We start from the raw sequence: 18209 nt of genomic DNA on the forward strand, positions 1-18209 counted from the left end.
GAAGGGAAGTGGCTCCTCGTAGGAGGGCTCCTGCCCGTAAAGGGGCGTCGCCGGAGTATATTCCGGTGAGCCAAGGCTATAATCTGAAGAACCCGTCGCAGGTGTGTATGTGGGTGGTACACCGCCCACTGGGTCTGCCGGAGGTAGTGGTTGCTCGCCTGCAGTCGAAAATGCGATCTTGTCGTCATGCTCGGCCTTGTGGAGGCAAGCATCCACGGTGTGCTCAGTTTCTCCGCAGAAACCGCACTCCTCTGCTAACTCAGGGGGAACAAAATCTCCCGATGACTCCTGTGGTGTCTGATGGTGCACCCGAACGTGTGAAGGCGCGAAACCACCTTCTCGAGCATGCACTTCAGCCCACGCTGCTGCCAAGGGTATCTGGTAGGCGATCGGTAGTGAGAAGCCTTGCTCATCCGTAAAACTGGGTAGAGGAGGGCGGTTAGCCCAGTAACCAGCCCCGAACATCTCACGTCCGCCCCTCTCCCTTACGGAACGGCCACGTACACTACGCGTGCTCCCACCGCAACTACCATTAGAACCAGTAAACGGATCCATATATCCAACGGTACTACGAATAAAACAAGAATATAATTTAGTCTAAACATGCTATGAAATATCAAAGACTTACTTACAGCGCGATGGGATGCTCAATAGTCAAGATTTCACCTCTTTCTAACCTGGCTCTGATACCAAGTTGTAACGCCCCAAAATTTCGACTTGTGGTTTCGAAAACCTTATCGAAAAACCTTTCAAAGATTTAAAGTTTGAACTTTTAAAAATGATAGCGGAAGACATTTAGAAAGGAACACAAGTCAATAATCTTGGGTATGTTAGCTGAAAAACCATCATTCACATGTACAACAACTTAAAGGAATTTAAGAAATAAGGCAATAGATTAAAATCTGCAGTTTATTACAAAATGAGCATTTTATTCCAAAGTTCAATAAATCTAAGAAAACTCCAAAAAGTCTCAGAGCCAAGCCGCCAGCAGAAAGAAGACGAATCTTGATCCATGTTGCACCACGCCATCGGCTGCCAGTGAAGTCTTACTCCTCACCTGCCCATGAAATGAGTCAGTTTCATAACAAACCAGTAGGTGCACGAAACAGATAAGTAGAATAAAACAAAACAGGGCATTCATGAGATAAGCAGTTATGATATTTAAGCAATTAAAACAATTATAGTCTATTCTAACAAATGTAATAAGTGCAAAAAGATGTTAGTTGAAGCAGTGTAAGTCTTAGCCATCTACAACTATTCATGAATATATTCTTTAAGTTCTGATATTAACAGGCCTGTGGGTGCGCACAGACGCGAAACGTAGAAACAGCCGAGACCGATCCGGGGGTTTATTATGTCAGGTATTTTCATTAACCCGGATGGCTGACTGAGTCCGCTCCTAAGGGGATGGTCAGTGACCAAAAGAGTAAATCCCCAAAGGCATTCGTGGCCCATGGATGCATCCAACTTCTGCAGAAGTGCCTGGGAGTTACCACCTAGGATAATTTATGGTAATCCCAATTCCCCTAACTCCGATAACCGGGGAAACCGAGTCTTTTGCTCGTGGGGTGGTTGTTAACAACCTGTTCATCGGAGTCTTTGTACCATCCATCCTCTCCCTTGATGAACCGTGAAGATCGGATGAGTACGACGGGGGTTTCTTAACCGCCGCCCCATCCTACATGCTCTGGTCCATTAGACCCACTCGAGCATCTTGCCTGTGAAGGCGAAAATGGTCACCATTTATGTGATCTCAGCAATGTGCTAATTGCACTCATCGAGGTTGCTACAACCTCATCAACCCACCATCGTAACCCACATGGGACATACTTGTCCAAAAGTACGATCATACCTTCCTAGAGGTACAACTACGATAATGTTTTATGATTTCTTTGGTTCCTACATGACATGTTTTGCTTTTCTGAGCAATTGGCCTGTGGAGGCCGATATTATCACATCAAAATCAATAAAGTGTAAATTTCACACTTCAATACACTCCATGATCTTACATAAAATTCATACCATACCTGCCTTAAGGTTCGATTACAATAGCAATTGCAGTGCATTCTGAGTCTATTCACAAAGTCTACCTTAAGTATGCAGTTTCAAAGGAATAATCATGCAAAATAGACAATTATCAGTTAAGTAATCTTACACGTAAACAGGCATGCCAATTAAACTACTTGATGAGTCTACCCAAAGAATTTACATTATGCAATTTCAAAAGAATCACAAAGAGTAAACTTTGACCAGTCAATATTTCTTCAGATATGCAAGTATGCAAAATAACTATTCTATCTCAGAAGTCTTATTTTATTTTGTTCATACATACTATTCGTGCGACTTTCCCCTACCTCGGGATGTCGTGCAGCTGCGTGCGTCTACGCGTGTAGATGATACGAGGCTCGGGCCGCGGAGCCAGAGCGGGGGTCCGATGCGAGGTCTGCAACAGTGCTATGTTAATTATAATGCGGAGAAAAAGAAAAACAAGCCTGCCTATAGGAAAAAGAGAGGCAGCAGGGGTGTGCCCTTGCCTGCAGACAGTCGCGGGGTGACAGGGCTGAGCCCTCTGTCAAAAACAAAATAGCGTGGCGGCAGGGCGGCAACCCCTGCCGACAGCCACCAAGTGGCAGGGGTTGAGCCCCTGCCGACAGCAAGAAGTGGCAGGGGCTGAGCCCTTGCCAACAGCACACAGTGGCAGGGGCTGAGCCCCTGCCGACAGCAATGGATGGCAGGGGGCCAGCCCCTGCCGGAAGCACATGGATGGCAGGGGGCCAGCCCCTGCCGAAAGCACAAGACGGCAGGGGCCAACCCCTGCCGACAGCAAGAAGTGGCAGGGGCTGAGCCCCTGCCAACAGCACACAGTGGCAGGGGCTGAGCCCCTGCCGACAACAATGGATGGCAGGGGGGCAGCCCCTGCCGGAAGCACATGGATGGCAGGGGGCCAGCCCCTGCCGAAAGCACATGGATGGCAGGGGGCAACCCCTGCCGACAGCAAGAAGTGGCAGGGGCTGAGCCCCTGCCGACAGCACGAAGTGGCAGGGGCTGAGCCCCTGCCGACAACACAGGTCGGCAAGGGGCCAACCCATGCCGACAGCACTGGACGACAGGGGGGCCCAGCCCCTGCCGAAAGCACAGGTCGGCAGGGGCCAAGCCCTGCCGACAGCACGAAGTGGCAGGGGCTGAGCCCCTGTCGACAACACAAGTCGGCAAGGGGCCAACCCCTGCCGACAGCACTGGACGGCAGGGGGGCCAGCCCCTGCCGAAGGCCACAAGGTGGCAGCAAAAAGGGGTGCCGCAGGAGCCACCGGTCCTTTGCCGGCACTCCGGCGAATCACAGAGGGAGAAGGGGACGACAGGGGCCGCGTAGGCCACCTGTCGGGGCCCCGGTGACACAGGGAGGCAGTGGGAGGCCGCGACAGTGGCTGTGAGCCGCCTGCCGGCCTCCCGACGAGGTGACAGGGAGGGGGTGAGGAAGAAAAGAGGGAGGAGAAAATGGAAGAACGGCGTACCTGGGAGTGGTGGCCGGCGTCGGCGGCGGGCGCAGCAGGGAAGGAGACCGGCGCGGGGGAGGAAGCTCGAGAGGGGAGGCGTGCCTCCCCTCGCCCTCCAGCAATGCTCATAAAGGGCTCGGGGGGGTGATGAAAGGGGAAACCTCGGTGGGTTTCCCCAATCAACCCGAAAACGAAGGGGGAGAAGAGGGGGGGGGCAGCGCTCGGGATCCTGCGTCGGGTTACTTAAAACCCTAAAGAAAAAAATGGGTCCGGGTCGGGTCCGGACCCGACCCGGCCCGGGTCCAAAACAAATTTTTTTTTTTAAATGGGGTTTTTACACTAAGCCTATTAGCATTTTCATTCACCTGTATGCAAAGAGCCAGGTCTAACATGATTAGCTAGTATTCTGAAAAATTTAAGTGCTAAGCTAAGTTTCCATATGAGCTACCCTATACATGAACAAGGATTCAATCGACCTGTCATTTGTCCACAAGCATGGACAATATTAATAACCCTCGGGCCTGAGCAGGTAAAGCAAGCATATCAAACATAGAATTTGCATGGTACATAGGACTGGCCCTTTTCAAACATAATTAATCTAATGCAGGTATACCAGCGACCATTCAAGTTGTTCATATCCCCATTGCCGCATTCGTACAACTCCCTGTTTTACAACAGAATTTTTATTCCTATATGGCAGTAACACAGCCCAAAGATAAGTGGGTTCCTAACTAGTCCATTCCCAGCAAAATTTTTATTAAAGCTATTCAGTAAGGAAAAATAGTTTTGTTTTTAAAAAGATACACAAGTTCAATCCCAGCCTTAATGTCAATTACTATTAACTTTAAAATCAGTCAAGTTGGATGATATTTAGAAGCTTTGAGACTACTCATTCATATCGATTATTCTGTCTAAGTTGACAGAAGTATTGGATGCTAATATTAGGCTCAGAAATTTTAGTTCAAAAACAGTAACTATAAGACCACTCCTTCAGGATTCCTTACATATAGATAAACCCTTAACAGGAAAACAAACCCACCTAAAAGATAATGGATCAAAGTCTCTGAAATGTATGCAAGGACGCTGTTCCACATGGGTGAAGTATAAAGCACTCTTATTAAAATCAGGTTTGCCGTTCCACCCTAATCAAGCTCCACTCAACTAGAAACTTCATTCCAGCAAAGACACAAACTATAATTATCAGTTCTGTATGCTCTCAACCCGAGATTCAAGCTTAATATAACAGATGATAATTTAACTTCATGTAAAGGTAAACCCTGAATGTAGCTGATGTGGATAAGAAATCACAAAAAGTACTTTGTACACAAGCAACCATCTAAAGTCTGAAATCATTAATTGACTAAAAAGAATATCCAACTCAAGATTACAGCTATGTACAGTTTTACTCATGATGATTGCTAAAGCAGTTCATGCCTGAAAGAACAAGTACAGTGCACAGTGCCATATGGACATACTTTAATTAATAGGACAGCCGATGCATTAAATTTTCATATAGTTGGCTCCAAGCCATTATCTAATACAACAAAAATCCAGGATAATCAAACAAATCCCCACATCAATACATGCTAAGTATTACAATTTCAGAACTTGCACTAAATCAAGAATCAATTTGGGAAATAAAATTGGGGTCACGGTTATCAGGGTATATGCATTTAACAGAAAGCTGAAAAAAACCCCTCTCTATTATTCGAACACCCTTGTAGCATCTAGATTTTTCACGCATCAAAGGTATTCTCCCCAGTAGTCAAAAAAACTGAAAACCCATGATTCTTGAGAAAAAGAATAGCCCCAGGAAAGGGTTTCCCAAGAACCCATCTCAAATCATCGCACGGAATCGAACCCTTGTTCGATTCCTTCCCCGAAATCCAAGAAGCACCGTACCTTTTTTTTTTGAAGCTTTCCGGCGATTGGAGGCTGCAGTCGCGTGGGTAGGGCCTGCTGGAGTTGCTCCTTGCTGCTGCCGTGACAGGGAGCTTGAGAAGCCCTTGAAGGTTGCGGTTGGCCGAAGCTTTGCTGTTGATGGCTCCTTCCTCCAGCGTGCGCACCAAGAGAGAGAGAGACCGAGTGAAGAGGGCAATAACCCCCTCTCCACTCCCCCTTTATCGGCTAACCTCCTCCCCTCATGCCGAGAGGCACGGGGTCGGTTACGCCCTGCGTAACCCCCCCCTGCCCCTTTTCTTGATTTTGCGATCGGGGTTAGGGTTCTCTCAGAACCCTAACGCCTGCTACAGAAATCGGGCAACCCTTATCGGGTTGCCTTAATAAAACCCAACTTTCCCCTTTTAAAATCGAGAGGGTCGGGTCCGGGTCCGAGCCCGTGACCCGCGACGCTGGGTCCATTATTAAAATGGACCCAGTTTGCCTACGAGTGATGGATCCTCAGTTGGATCCGTTTGGATCCAACTGTGGGTCCGACCCTATGCATAAAAATCTATTTTATTTTTTTTCTTATAAATACTATTAATTATTTATTTAATTAATAATTAGTATTATAAGTATAATTTAACATTCCCAATGGTGGGTTATTTATGGATTCTTTTATGGATCCGATAACGGTAACGGGTCCGAGGCTCAAATTTAGAAAAATACCCATTATTTTAAAACAAATAAATTATCAAAAATTGAGGTTATTACATAGCATAAGCAAAATGTAAGTTCAAGTTCAAAATATTACAACCCATAAAGTATCAAAGTTCAGTAAGGACAGTAAACAAAGATCAGGAGAGTTGGTTGAGCATCTCCTTGAGTTTAGTCATATCTTTCTGAATTGAAGAAAGTTATTGAGTCACATCTTCACGAAAAGTGTGTTGATGCAACTCCAAAGCTTCTATTCGCTGCAAAAGTTCAGCATTGTCTTGACTAGTAGAGAATTTCTTTCGTTTTGCTCGGGGTGAAGGTGTCACAGAAGATGGTGAGGGTTGAGAGGGTGATGGTTCAAATGGTTCAGTTTGATCAAAGTTTAAAGGAGGCAGATATTTGATTTTCATACGTTTAAAAATAGTTTGATCAAAGAACTCCTTTTGTTTAATATATTTTTCATTGGTTAAGGGTACTTTGAAATATCTGAAAATACGAGTAAGAAGACATCCATACGGAAGTAAAGGTTTTTGTTTCCACAAATTAGTAAAATACACGTTGGCCTAATTTACAGAAATATTTTCAAATAAGACATAAAGAGCCGTAGAAAGATCTGTGGAATAGTAATCAAAAGATCCAGTTTTAGGTAGAACATTATGGGCAAGAATTCGTCCAGCAATACGTGCACGAGTTTGAAGATTGGTATTTTTGAAAGGAGGACAATGAGGTGCACCAGGAAGAAGAATTTGTTCAAAAATTCTTTTATCATTAAGTTCAATAGTATTGAAAAGAGTTTCTGAAGGTGGAATATCTAGGATTTGTCGAAGCAGTTTAGAATCGAACTCAATTTCAACATCGCGAACAAGAGAAGAAATAAATCCAGTTTCATGATCAATTTGTAAATTTGTGTAAAACAAGTGGATCAGTTAAGGATAATGAAGGGAGTCTGCACTGGCGTCAAAAAGGTGGGAAATGCCTGAAAATAACTCTTTGATTTTGTAACGAGAAAATAGGTGAAAGAGGACATTTCGGCCTGGTAAAATAGGAAGTGCAGAAATCGTTCCAAAAGTATCATATAAAAGATGATTTCTAAGTAGTCTGAGAGAAAATCCATGACGTGCTGGAGGTGTAGTGGGAGGAGAACTTTGTGCGGATGCAGTCTTCTGACGAGACATGGTTGATAAGGAATGAAACAGATTCACCTGTCAAAGAAAAAATCACAATGGCAGTGTGTGGTTGTTCAACATAGTCATTGAGAGGAACAGTTGGAGATGGTGTTGATGTCGGCTTCCAAATGCTTTAAAAATGACGTCCATCTGGAGGAAGATGTTGTCCGGCGCCGAAACGGAGAACCAATGCAACAGAAACACTTTGTGCAAAGTGATCGATGTGCCTTCTATGATCAAGATCATTGGTAGTGGCCAAAATAATCGACAATAACAACCCACTAAAAAGAGATGTCGATTTTCCATGGATTTTACGCAAGAGGGAAGAGGCGAGGAGGAGTCCGTCTGCTACAGAAATAGAGGATGATGCAGTGGCTGACGGCAGGTGAGAGGAGGCTGCCACACGAGGATTCCGGTGAAGACTGAAAAGGCACCCTATCACGGCAAGAAGATTCCGGCGAGGAGGGGTGCGACTGGCACTACGAGGGATTTTCAGAAGAGACAAGAGATAGAGAGAGAGAGAGAGAGAGAGAGAGAGAGAGAGAGAGAGAGAGAGAGAGAGGGTTTTGTTAAAAAAAAATGAATGGGCGTAAAAATGAAACGGTGCCCTTTTAAAAAAAATCGGGTGTTAAAAAAAATCCAAGGGGTATCGGGTCTCTTCAGTTGAAATTTTAAAAAAATATCAGTCGACTAGAATTTTATCGGTCGACTAATAAGGTGCGATTCCTTCAGTAATTTTTTTTTAAATCCATCAGTCGACTAGAAGTTTATTAGTCAACTAATAAGGTGCGATTTTGAGATTTTGTTCAAAAAAGCATTTTAAAAACAAATTTTATAAATCTAAAAATGAGCAAATGCCTAGTTCTCTCCTAATTCTCATAAAATATTCATTTTTAAGTGGTTTAGTGAAAATATCAGCATGTTGTTCATTAGTGGATATAAAATTTAACGAAATATCTCATTTTAACACATGATCTCTTAAGAAATGATGTCTAACTTCAATATGCTTAGTTCTTGAGTGCTGAACAGGATTTTTCGAAAGATTTATAGCACTAGTATTATCACAATAAATAGTTGTTGTGGAGTAATTCAAACCAAAATCTTTTAAGGTCTGTTTCATCCGTAATACTTGTGAACATGCTAAACTAGCTGCTATATATTCTGCTTCAGTTGTTGAGAGTGACACTGAATTTTGCTTTTTACTAAACCAAGAGACTAAGGAATTTCCTAGGAAATAACAAGTTCCGCTAGTACTCTTGCGATCAGATTTACTTCCTGCAAAATCTGCATCACTATATGAAACTAAATCAAAGGAAGATGATTTTGGGTAAAACAAACCATAATCTAAAGTATCTTTCAAGTAACGAAGAATTTGTTTTACTGCAGTTAAATGAGATTTCTTTGGATTAGCTTGAAATCTTGCACACATACAAACACTAAACATTATATCAGGTCGACTAGCAGTTAAGTATAATAGAGATCCGATCATACCTCTATAGAGCTTAGTATCTACATTTTTACCATTTTCATCTTTATCAAGAGAAGTAGTTGTGCTCATAGGATTTCTTCTTGATTTTGATGAGTCCATCCCAAATCTCTTGAGAAGTTCTTATGTATACTTAGCCTGATTGATGAAGATTCCTTCTCCAACTTGCTTTATTTGAAGTCCAAGGAAGTAGTTTAATTCGCCCATCAAGCTCATTTCAAATTCTTCCTGCATAGCTTTAGCAAATTCTTTACAAAGAGAATCATTAGTAGAACCAAATATTATGTCATCAACATAAATTTGCACAATAAGAATATCTGAATTAAGATTTTTAATAAATAAAGTGGAATCTACCCGACCAATGGAAAACCAGATTGTTCTAGAAAATTTCGTAGTCTTTCATACCACGCTCTTGGTGCTTGTTTAAGTCCGTACAAAGCTCTTTTTAATTTGTAGACTTTTTCTGGATATTTCTCATTTTCAAAGCCTGGAGGTTGCTCTACGTAAACTTCTTCATTGTTGTGTCAATTTAAGAATGCACTCTTAACATCAATTTGATATAACTTAAAATTCATCTAACTAGCAAAAGCAAGCATCATTCGAATTGACTCCAATCGAGCCACTGGTGCATAGGTTTCATCAAAATCTATGGCTTCTTCTTGATTATATAGCCTTGTGCTACTAGTCTTGCTTTGTTTCGAATGACTTCGCCATTTTCGTCTAGCTTATTTCGGAATACCCATCTTGTTCCAATTACTGGATGATTCTTTGGTCTATCAACTAGATCCCATACATCATTCCTAGTAAATTGGTTAAGTTCTTCAGACATGGCCAAAAGCCAAAATTCATCATCACAAGCCTCATTGATATTCTATGGTTCTATTTTAAATATGAAAGCAATATTTGCAATATATTGCAATTGCCTTCTAGTTTGGACACCACTCTTTATTTCTCCAATAACTTGTTCATGTGGATGATTGTGAACTTCTTTCCAAACTGGTTGAAGCGGAACATTTTCTTGAGAAGTACTCTCTATCAAAGGTTCTTGAAGTATAACTTCTTTTCCTTCGCTTAGAGGAATAACCTGCTCACAATTCTCATCAAATGCAACATGTAAAGATTCTTCAATGCAAGATGTTCTTTTATTAAAAATACTATAAGCTTTACTTCTAGAAGAATATCCAAGAAATATTGATTCATCTGATTTTGAATCAAACTTATCAAGATTATCTTTGGTATTTAACAAGAAACATTTACTACCAAAATTTTTGAAGTATGAGATCTTTGGAATACGATTATAATACAATTCAAAACATGTTTTATGTAAGATTGGTCGAATAAGAACACAGTTTAAAACATAACATGCTGTATTTATTGCTTCAGCCCAAAAGTATTTTGGTAAATTTTTATCTTGAAGCATGGTTCTAGCACATTCTTGCAAAGTTCTATTCTTTCTTTCAACAACTCCATTTTGTGGAGCTGCTATAGGAAAAGCAAAGTTGTGAGATATACCATGTAAATCACAATACTTTAGAAAAGATTCATTTTCGAATTCACCACCATGATCATTACAAATTTTAATAATAGATGTAAATTTTTCATTTATAATTCTTCTACAAAGTTTAGAAAATTCAGAAAAAGCATCATTTTTGCTTTTTAGAAAAATCACCCATGTAAATCGAGAATAATCATCTACTATAACAAAAGCATACTTGCTATTATTCAAACTTTGAATTCTAGATGGTCCAAATAGATCTAAATGTAAAAGTTCAAGAGGACGTTTTGTTGAAACTATATCTTTTGCTTTAAAAGAACTCTTGATTTGTTTACCTATTTGGCAAGCATCACATATGTGACCCTTCTTATATGGTATTCTAGGTAGGCCTCTAATAAGATCATTCTTGGATAACTTGGAAATAATTTTAAAGTTAACATGTCCAAGTCTCTTGTACCATAACCATTGAATTTCATTTGAAACAATAGGACATTTTTCATTAAAAGTTCGTAACTCATCTAGATAAAGTTCATACACATTGTTCTTTCTTTTACCTTTAAAAATGATCTTTTTAGATTGAAAATCAGAAATTAAGCATAAATCATGTTCAAAAGAAACAAGAAAACCTTTATCACATAATTGACTAATGGATAATAAATTATGCATTAAACCATCTACTAAAAGAACATTTTCTATCAAGGAAAATTTTGGATTACCAATGTTACCAATACCGATTACTTTTCCCTTGTTATTGTCACCAAAGGTGACGGTTCCTCCATCCTTACTTTGAAGGGTGAAAAATAACTCCAGCCTTCTAGTCATATGTTTGGAACAACCGCTGTCCAATATCCATTTGCTCCTTATTTTGTGTACCTACAACAAAATTAGAAGACAAAGCATTTGACCCCTTTCTATTCTTGGGTCCATGAGAGTTAGTCTTAGGAACCCATATCCATTTGGATTTTGGTTTCTTTTGATAAAAAGATTTAGCATTTCTAGAGTAATCATGTCTAGGCTTATAAGCATTATAAGTTCCATGATTAAATGCATTTTTACTAGAAAATTTAGTTCTTTGAACAAATGGTTGAAAATATTGTCTTTGATTCTTCACCATATTGTTTGGTCTATTTTGAGTATCAAAGAAGCTATATCCCAATCTGGTTTTATTAACCGAGCATCTTTGAGAACCAAGAATTCTTTCTAGATTCTCTTGTCCATTTGTGAATTTGGTCACTATAGAAAGAAGATCATTTGATTTTTCTTTTAGACTAGTTATTTCTTCTTGTAAGAGATTGGTTCTAATTTCAATTTCTTTTATCTCAAATGCTTGACAAGAATTTTCCTTCTTGAGATCTTCTATCTCTTGAAGTAACACTTTGTTTTGAGAGTCAAGAGTTGAATTTTCAGTTTTTAACTCTTTGTTTTTAGAACTTAGACTCTTAAATTTAGCATATAAATCATTAAATGCTTCTATAAATCATCATACTCAAATTGACTTACCGAGTCTTCTTGAGCTACAAAACACATGTTGACGACTTCTTCATTTGATTCTTCATCGGAAGAGGAGTCACTATCATCCCAACATGCTTGAAATGCCTTTTTCTTCTTGAATTGGTCCTTGGACTTGATTTTGAGAAGAAGACAATCTTTCTTGATGTGTCCTGCCTTTTTGCAGTTAAAGCACTTGACTTCATTAGGATTGGAAGAATCCACTTTTTTTACCTTTCTTTGACATCTTTCCTTTTTGATGAATCTTTTGAATTGCCTTGTGATAAGGGCAATATCTTCATCTTTTTCTGAATTATCAGAGTCAGAAGTAGCCTTAAAAGCAAGAGATTTCTTCTTGGGTTCTTCTTTTTGTCTGTCTTGAAGTTGGACTTCATATGCTATTAGGTTACTAACCAAATCTTCAAGAGTGAGAGTGTTTAAATCATTTGCTTCTTCAATAGCTGTGGTTTTTCTCTCCCATTCAGGAGTTAAACACCTTAGGATTTTTCTGACTAAATCCACTTGTGAATATTCTTTTCCAAGGGATTTTAGAGTGTTAGTGATATCGGTCATTCTTGTTACCATGTCTGATATGGATTCATTTTGCTTCATTTTAAGCAATTCAAATTTATGAACTAAAGAAGCAATTTTAGATTCCTTTACCTTTGACGTACCTTCGTGAGTCACGAGAAGAGTATGCTAGATATCATTTGCTATAGAGCATTGAGATATGCGATTGAACTCTACCTTGTCAACGGCACAATACAATGCATTCATAGCTTTGACATTCAGTGAAGCAGTCTTCTTTTCTTCATCGGTCCATTGGCTGAAATTAGTTGATGACATTTTGTACTTTTCTGAAACAACTCTCTAAATTTCGAGATCCATGGATTGTAAGAATATTGTCATTCTCACTTTCCAGTATCTATAGTTTGTTTCATCGAAGAGAGGAGGACGAACAAATGAGCCTTCTTTTTTGTGCTGAGATGATGTTGTTGCCATGCTAGATGATGGTCAAATCAAAATAATAACAAACCTGCTCTGATAATAAATGAAAGTGCAGTAGGATCGAGAAAACGAGCACTAGAGGGGGGGGGGTGAATAGTGCTTTTAAATAGCGTTTTTGGAATTTAGACGGATTTCGAAATTCACAAAGCAATCACATAAAGAACACAATAATTTATCCTGGTTCGGTCTTTTCCGACCTACATCCAGTCTCCAAGCAAAACCAACTTGAGATTTTCACTATCAACCTTGTGTGACTACAAGATCATATAGACCAAATTCGGTCCCACTTTCAGTAACACACCTACTGAAAGCAAACAACTCCTTTAAACCAAAGATTCTTTCCTTTTACAGAAAAATAAAGTAATCAACTTACAATCAACCTACAAGCCTTCTTATGAATGCAAATGAGATGCAATTGACTTTTGAGGTTGTTGAAATACTCAACTCACGAATTCACTGTCTCTCAAAGGAATTTGAGTGAAGAACTGAAGTGAAAAATATCAAGTGAGTGAGAAAAAGAATATGAGTGAAAAGCAAAGAGAAAATTCAATTGGATTGCATTCAAATTGATTGATTTTTCATGTAAAATGCACTCATATTTATAGTTGAAAGATTCCATACGTTGAGGGTATGAAAAGGTGTCAAAACAGTCCATTTTGAATGATCAAAACGCTTGAAAAATGAAAAGACACGCCTTTTAAAAGTTTCAGGAAAAATGACGAAATTAGTCGACTGGAACAGTAGTTAGTCGACTGATTTTCAAATATTAGTAGACTGACAGTTATCGTCGGTCGACTGATGTGTTTATCGAGCCGTTTGAAAATCTGAAGATTTGAAACTTAGTCGACTAGAGAAAAAGTTAGTCGACTGATAATATCATCAGTAGACTGAAAAAACCTTTCAGTCGACTGCTGCTAAACTTTTCTGAAAATACATGTTCTGTCCGGTCGACTGATAAAATCATTAGTCGACTGCTGCTAAATTTCCAAAAAACAGACATTCTGTCCGGTCGATTGATAAAACCTTCGGTCGACTAATTTGACAAAAATGACATTTTGTTTAGAAAATTTGGCGCGAAAGGATTAGTCGACTGGTGAGTCTATTGGTCGACTAATAAACACGAAAAATTAAATAAAGAGTTTTCTAAAAAGATTTTCATGAAGGGTTCTTTTAGAAAAGTTTTTCTAAAGACTTTTTAGGTGAAATGCAACCTAAATATGCACTCTAAGACTTTTTCAAGAATTTAAGACTTTTAATGAATTTAACATTTGCACACTAGTCTTCAAAGATTCTTCATCGATTTCTTCAATTCTTGTCATCTTTCTTCATTGCCTTAGCTGAAATGCAGTTGATTCACTTGTTCATCATCAAAACCTTGTACTTGAAGTATCATGTACGACTTCATTGTCGTAACAAGCTAAGCATTAGGGCGTCCAGGGAAACCATCTCTTTTGGGATGAACAGAGACTCAAAATGGCATCCACCTCTTTCAGATGATAGCTTGTTTGAAAAACTCCCTTAAGGGTATTCATAGTTTTCTTTCATAATAATCCCAAGAGGCCTTCAACAACAAATAGGACTGCTGTTTGGAATTGGCTTTTGTCATTGCAAGGTTACCTACTATCTCCTTGGATGTTCTTTCTCGTGCAAAAGGGGTTTGATGTTCTTTGATTAGAACAAAATCAGAAAATGTTCTTAGAGAATTGTAATCTTATTGCCAACCTGAAGGCCCTTGCTGGTGGACATAGATTGAATCATCTCCAGAAATGTGCAGGATGGGGCTTATGTTCATCCAGCATTGCAAATTCATTTCTAAGTGAATGAAATAAGATGGACTACACTATTATTCCTTTGAGATTTACTACCTAGAGGCAGTGCAAATTATTTGCGTACTGTTAGCTACTTGATTGAGTTTTGCCCATGGTTGCTAGTTGAGGAAGCGGGAGGGAGAAGTGAGGCACTTTCAAAATTTTAGGAAGCGGGAAGCGTGGGACCACTTAGGAGCGAGCCGGAAATCGTCTCGGAAGCGACCTAGGAAGCGAACCGGAAGCGACCTAGGAAGCGAACCGGAAGCGACCTAGGAAGCGAGGGGGAAGCGAAAAAAATAAAAAATAAAAAATAAAAAATACGAAAATTGAAAAAATTGGGGAAGCGTGATGGGAAGCGCGCTTCCAATTTAAAAGTGGCGCTTCCCTGCACGCTTCGGAAGCGCGACGTTTCGCGCTTCCGAAGTGCGCTTCGGGGAAGCGCGACGTTTCGCGCTTCCGAAGCACGCTTCCCCTTTTACCTATGCGCTTCCGGTAACTCTGACTTTTACCATGTAATTATGGTTTCAATGATTTGGTAATTGTTGTCTTTCTTATTAATTCTTACTCAGTGTGCTTGTCACCTTTGATTCCACAAGGAAATACATCCATATCACTTTTTCCTTTTTGGCCCAAACATGTTGCTCCTCTACTAATTATGGTTAGCATCTTCTATGACTTCGAGGCAAAAATGTGTATGTTGATTTCCATGCCTTTTCATGGTTGCATACAGTATCTCCATTCTAATGCAAAAATTGATCGAGTCATATTACTAACAATTTATGTGCTTGCATTTTTCTCCAACAAAAAAAGGAGTGTAGTTCTAGTTCCCCTTGTGTTAAGTTTTTCCAGTTCAAACTGCATGCCCTTGCTTCATGCAAAGGGGGTAACATCTTTGCTCTTTGAATGCAGAAATGCATATAATATGGTGCTGCATAAATATGGGGATAAATTGTACTCAGGTCTAGTCAGTACTATGACTTGGCATTTGAAAGAGATATCAAAATGCATTGAAGCTGCTCAAGGTGGACTTTTCTTAGAGGAAATGAATAGGAAATGGAGAGATCATAATAAAGCTCTGGAGATGGTTCGGGATATACTGATGTACATGGACAGGACTTATGTTCAGAACAATCAGAAAACACCTGTTCATGAGCTTGGTCTTAATCTGTGGAGGGATAATATTATCCATTCTAGTAAAATCCAGACAAGGCTTCTAAACATGCTTCTTGAACTGATACACAGGGAGCGTACAGGTGAGGTTATTGACCGTGGTCTGATGAGGAGTATAATAAAGATGCTTATGGATTTGGGCCCTTCAGTTTACCAAGAGGACTTTGAGAAACCGTTTTTGGAGGTCTCGGCCAATTTTTACAGTGTTGAGTCTCAACACTTCATCGAGTGTTGTGATTGTGGTGAATATTTAAAGAAAGCTGAGGGGAGGTTGAATGAAGAGATGGAGAGAGTTTCTCACTACTTGGATGCCAAAAGTGAAGTGAAAATAACTAGCGTAGTGGAGACTGAAATGATAGCAAATCACATGCATAGATTGGTTTACATGGATAACTCTGGGTTGGTGAATATGCTTATGGATGACAAATATGATGATCTATCAAGAATGTACAATTTGTTTCGTAGGGTTCCCAATGGACTCTCAACTGTAAGAGATGTGCTGACTTCTCACCTTCGAGAGACAGGAAAACAGTTGGTTACAGACCCTGAAAGAATAAAGGATCCTGTTGATTTTGTTCAGCGACTCTTGGACGAGAAGGATAAATATGACATGATCATAAGCTTAGCTTTTGGAAATGACAAGACTTTTCAGAATGCTTTGAATTCATCATTTGAATATTTCATAAATTTAAATTCCAGATCTCCTGAATTTATTTCCTTATTTGTTGATGATAAGCTTCGCAAGGGATTGAAAGGGGTCAGTGAGGAGGACATTGAGATTGTCCTAGACAAAGTAATGATGCTATTCAGATACTTGCAAGAAAAAGATGTTTTTGAAAAGTACTATAAACAGCATCTAGCAAAGAGACTCTTGTCAGGGAAGACTGTTTCAGATGATGCGGAGAGAAGTCTTATTGTGAAACTTAAAACCGAATGTGGGTACCAGTTTACATCTAAATTGGAGGGCATGTTCACTGATATGAAGACTTCTCAGGATACAATGCAAGGATTCTACACATGTCAATCTGGTGATATCAGTGATGGCCCTACTCTTGCTGTTCAGGTCCTCACAACAGGATCTTGGCCGACCCAGCCCAGTGCAACTTGTAATCTGCCAGCTGAGATTATGTGTGTGTGTGAAAAGTTCCGGACCTACTATCTTGGTACACATACTGGGAGGAGATTGTCATGGCAGACAAACATGGGGACTGCAGATCTGAAGGCGACCTTTGGAAAGGGTCAGAAACATGAACTAAATGTTTCAACATATCAAATGTGCGTTCTCATGCTGTTTAATTCTGCTGACCGTTTGACTTACAGAGAAATAGAACAGGCAACAGAGATACCAGCGTCGGATCTGAAGAGATGCTTACAGTCTCTTGCATGTGTGAAAGGGAAGAATGTCCTTCTGAAGGTTCCTATGAGCAAAGATATTGGTGAGGAAGATGCATTCTTGTTCAATGACAAATTCACAAGCAAGCTTTACAAGATCAAAATAGGGACTGTTGTTGCTCAGAAGGAGTCTGAGCCTGAGAAACAGGAAACACGGCAGAGGGTTGAAGAAGACAGAAAACCTCAAATAGAGGCTGCTATTGTGAGGATTATGAAGTCCAGGAGGGTTTTAGATCATAATAACATTGTAGCTGAAGTGACAAAGCAACTACAGTCACGCTTTTTGCCTAATCCTGCTGTAATAAAGAAACGTATCGAGTCTCTCATTGAGCGTGAGTTTTTAGAAAGAGATAAAACAGACAGGAAATTGTATCGGTATCTTGCCTGAGGTGTTCTTGTGGCATGTTCTATCTGGCTTGTCATATGAATCATATTCACAATCAGTAAGCAAAGGGCCTTATTGCAGCAGCTGGCTTGATTCTTTCCTGCTGTTTTTCACGTACATATTCTAGCTGACCTGCACTGCCAGGAAATTTAACATTTGGTTGAAATCTTCATAGGACCACAGATTTTCCCCCCAATTTTCACCAGTTTCTTACTCCATGTACTCGGTGCATTCTGTGAATTGTCGGAATCTGTAATGTATTTTCCTCATCTCTGGCAATTGGATCATTGTTTTCCACAGGAATTTTGCATGGTGTTCATTTGATGAGCCGTGTATGCTGTATTACACCTCAGTGCTATCTACATTTATCATTTGGTAAGAAAGTGCGCATATACCATTTATGAATTGGGTCATGTTTAACACTGTACTGCAAGATACTGTCAATAAACCTTTAGCCACTTTGTGCAATGCTCTCTGTATTTGGCGATCTGGTCAGGAACTTGAGCAAGGCTGAGCAAGACAATTGACTGCCTTGAATTATGCCTAAGGTGGATTTTCTTTTTGCTATTTATTTTATATTTCAACATTCAGTACAAGAATTGGGTGGAAGACACGATTACTTAACAGGTTAACCATGTCTGTTAATATCTGTGTTTTGACGTATTTCATTGGCTTTAAGACGGAATCACTTCTCAATTTCTTAGTTTAGATTTTTTTGT

General features: G+C 39.9%; 1 protein-coding gene across 1 annotated transcript in view; it reads left to right on the forward strand.

The window, feature by feature from the left end:
* LOC149816786 (cullin-3A-like) overlaps window positions 1–17958 on the forward strand; it is a 102806-nt gene extending 84848 nt beyond the window's left edge. The window contains exon 2 of the mRNA XM_089987261.1: window positions 15453–17958. Coding sequence (XP_089843387.1) covers window positions 15453–17493 — 2041 coding nt within the window. The 3' untranslated portion in view covers window positions 17494–17958. The remainder of the gene's footprint in view (window positions 1–15452) is intronic.
* The last annotated feature ends 251 nt before the right edge of the window (window positions 17959–18209 follow it).

This window comes from Nuphar pumila, chromosome 14 (assembly GCF_984573655.1).
Source record: "Nuphar pumila chromosome 14, dmNupPumi1.hap1.1, whole genome shotgun sequence".
NCBI lineage: Eukaryota > Viridiplantae > Streptophyta > Magnoliopsida > Nymphaeales > Nymphaeaceae > Nuphar > Nuphar pumila.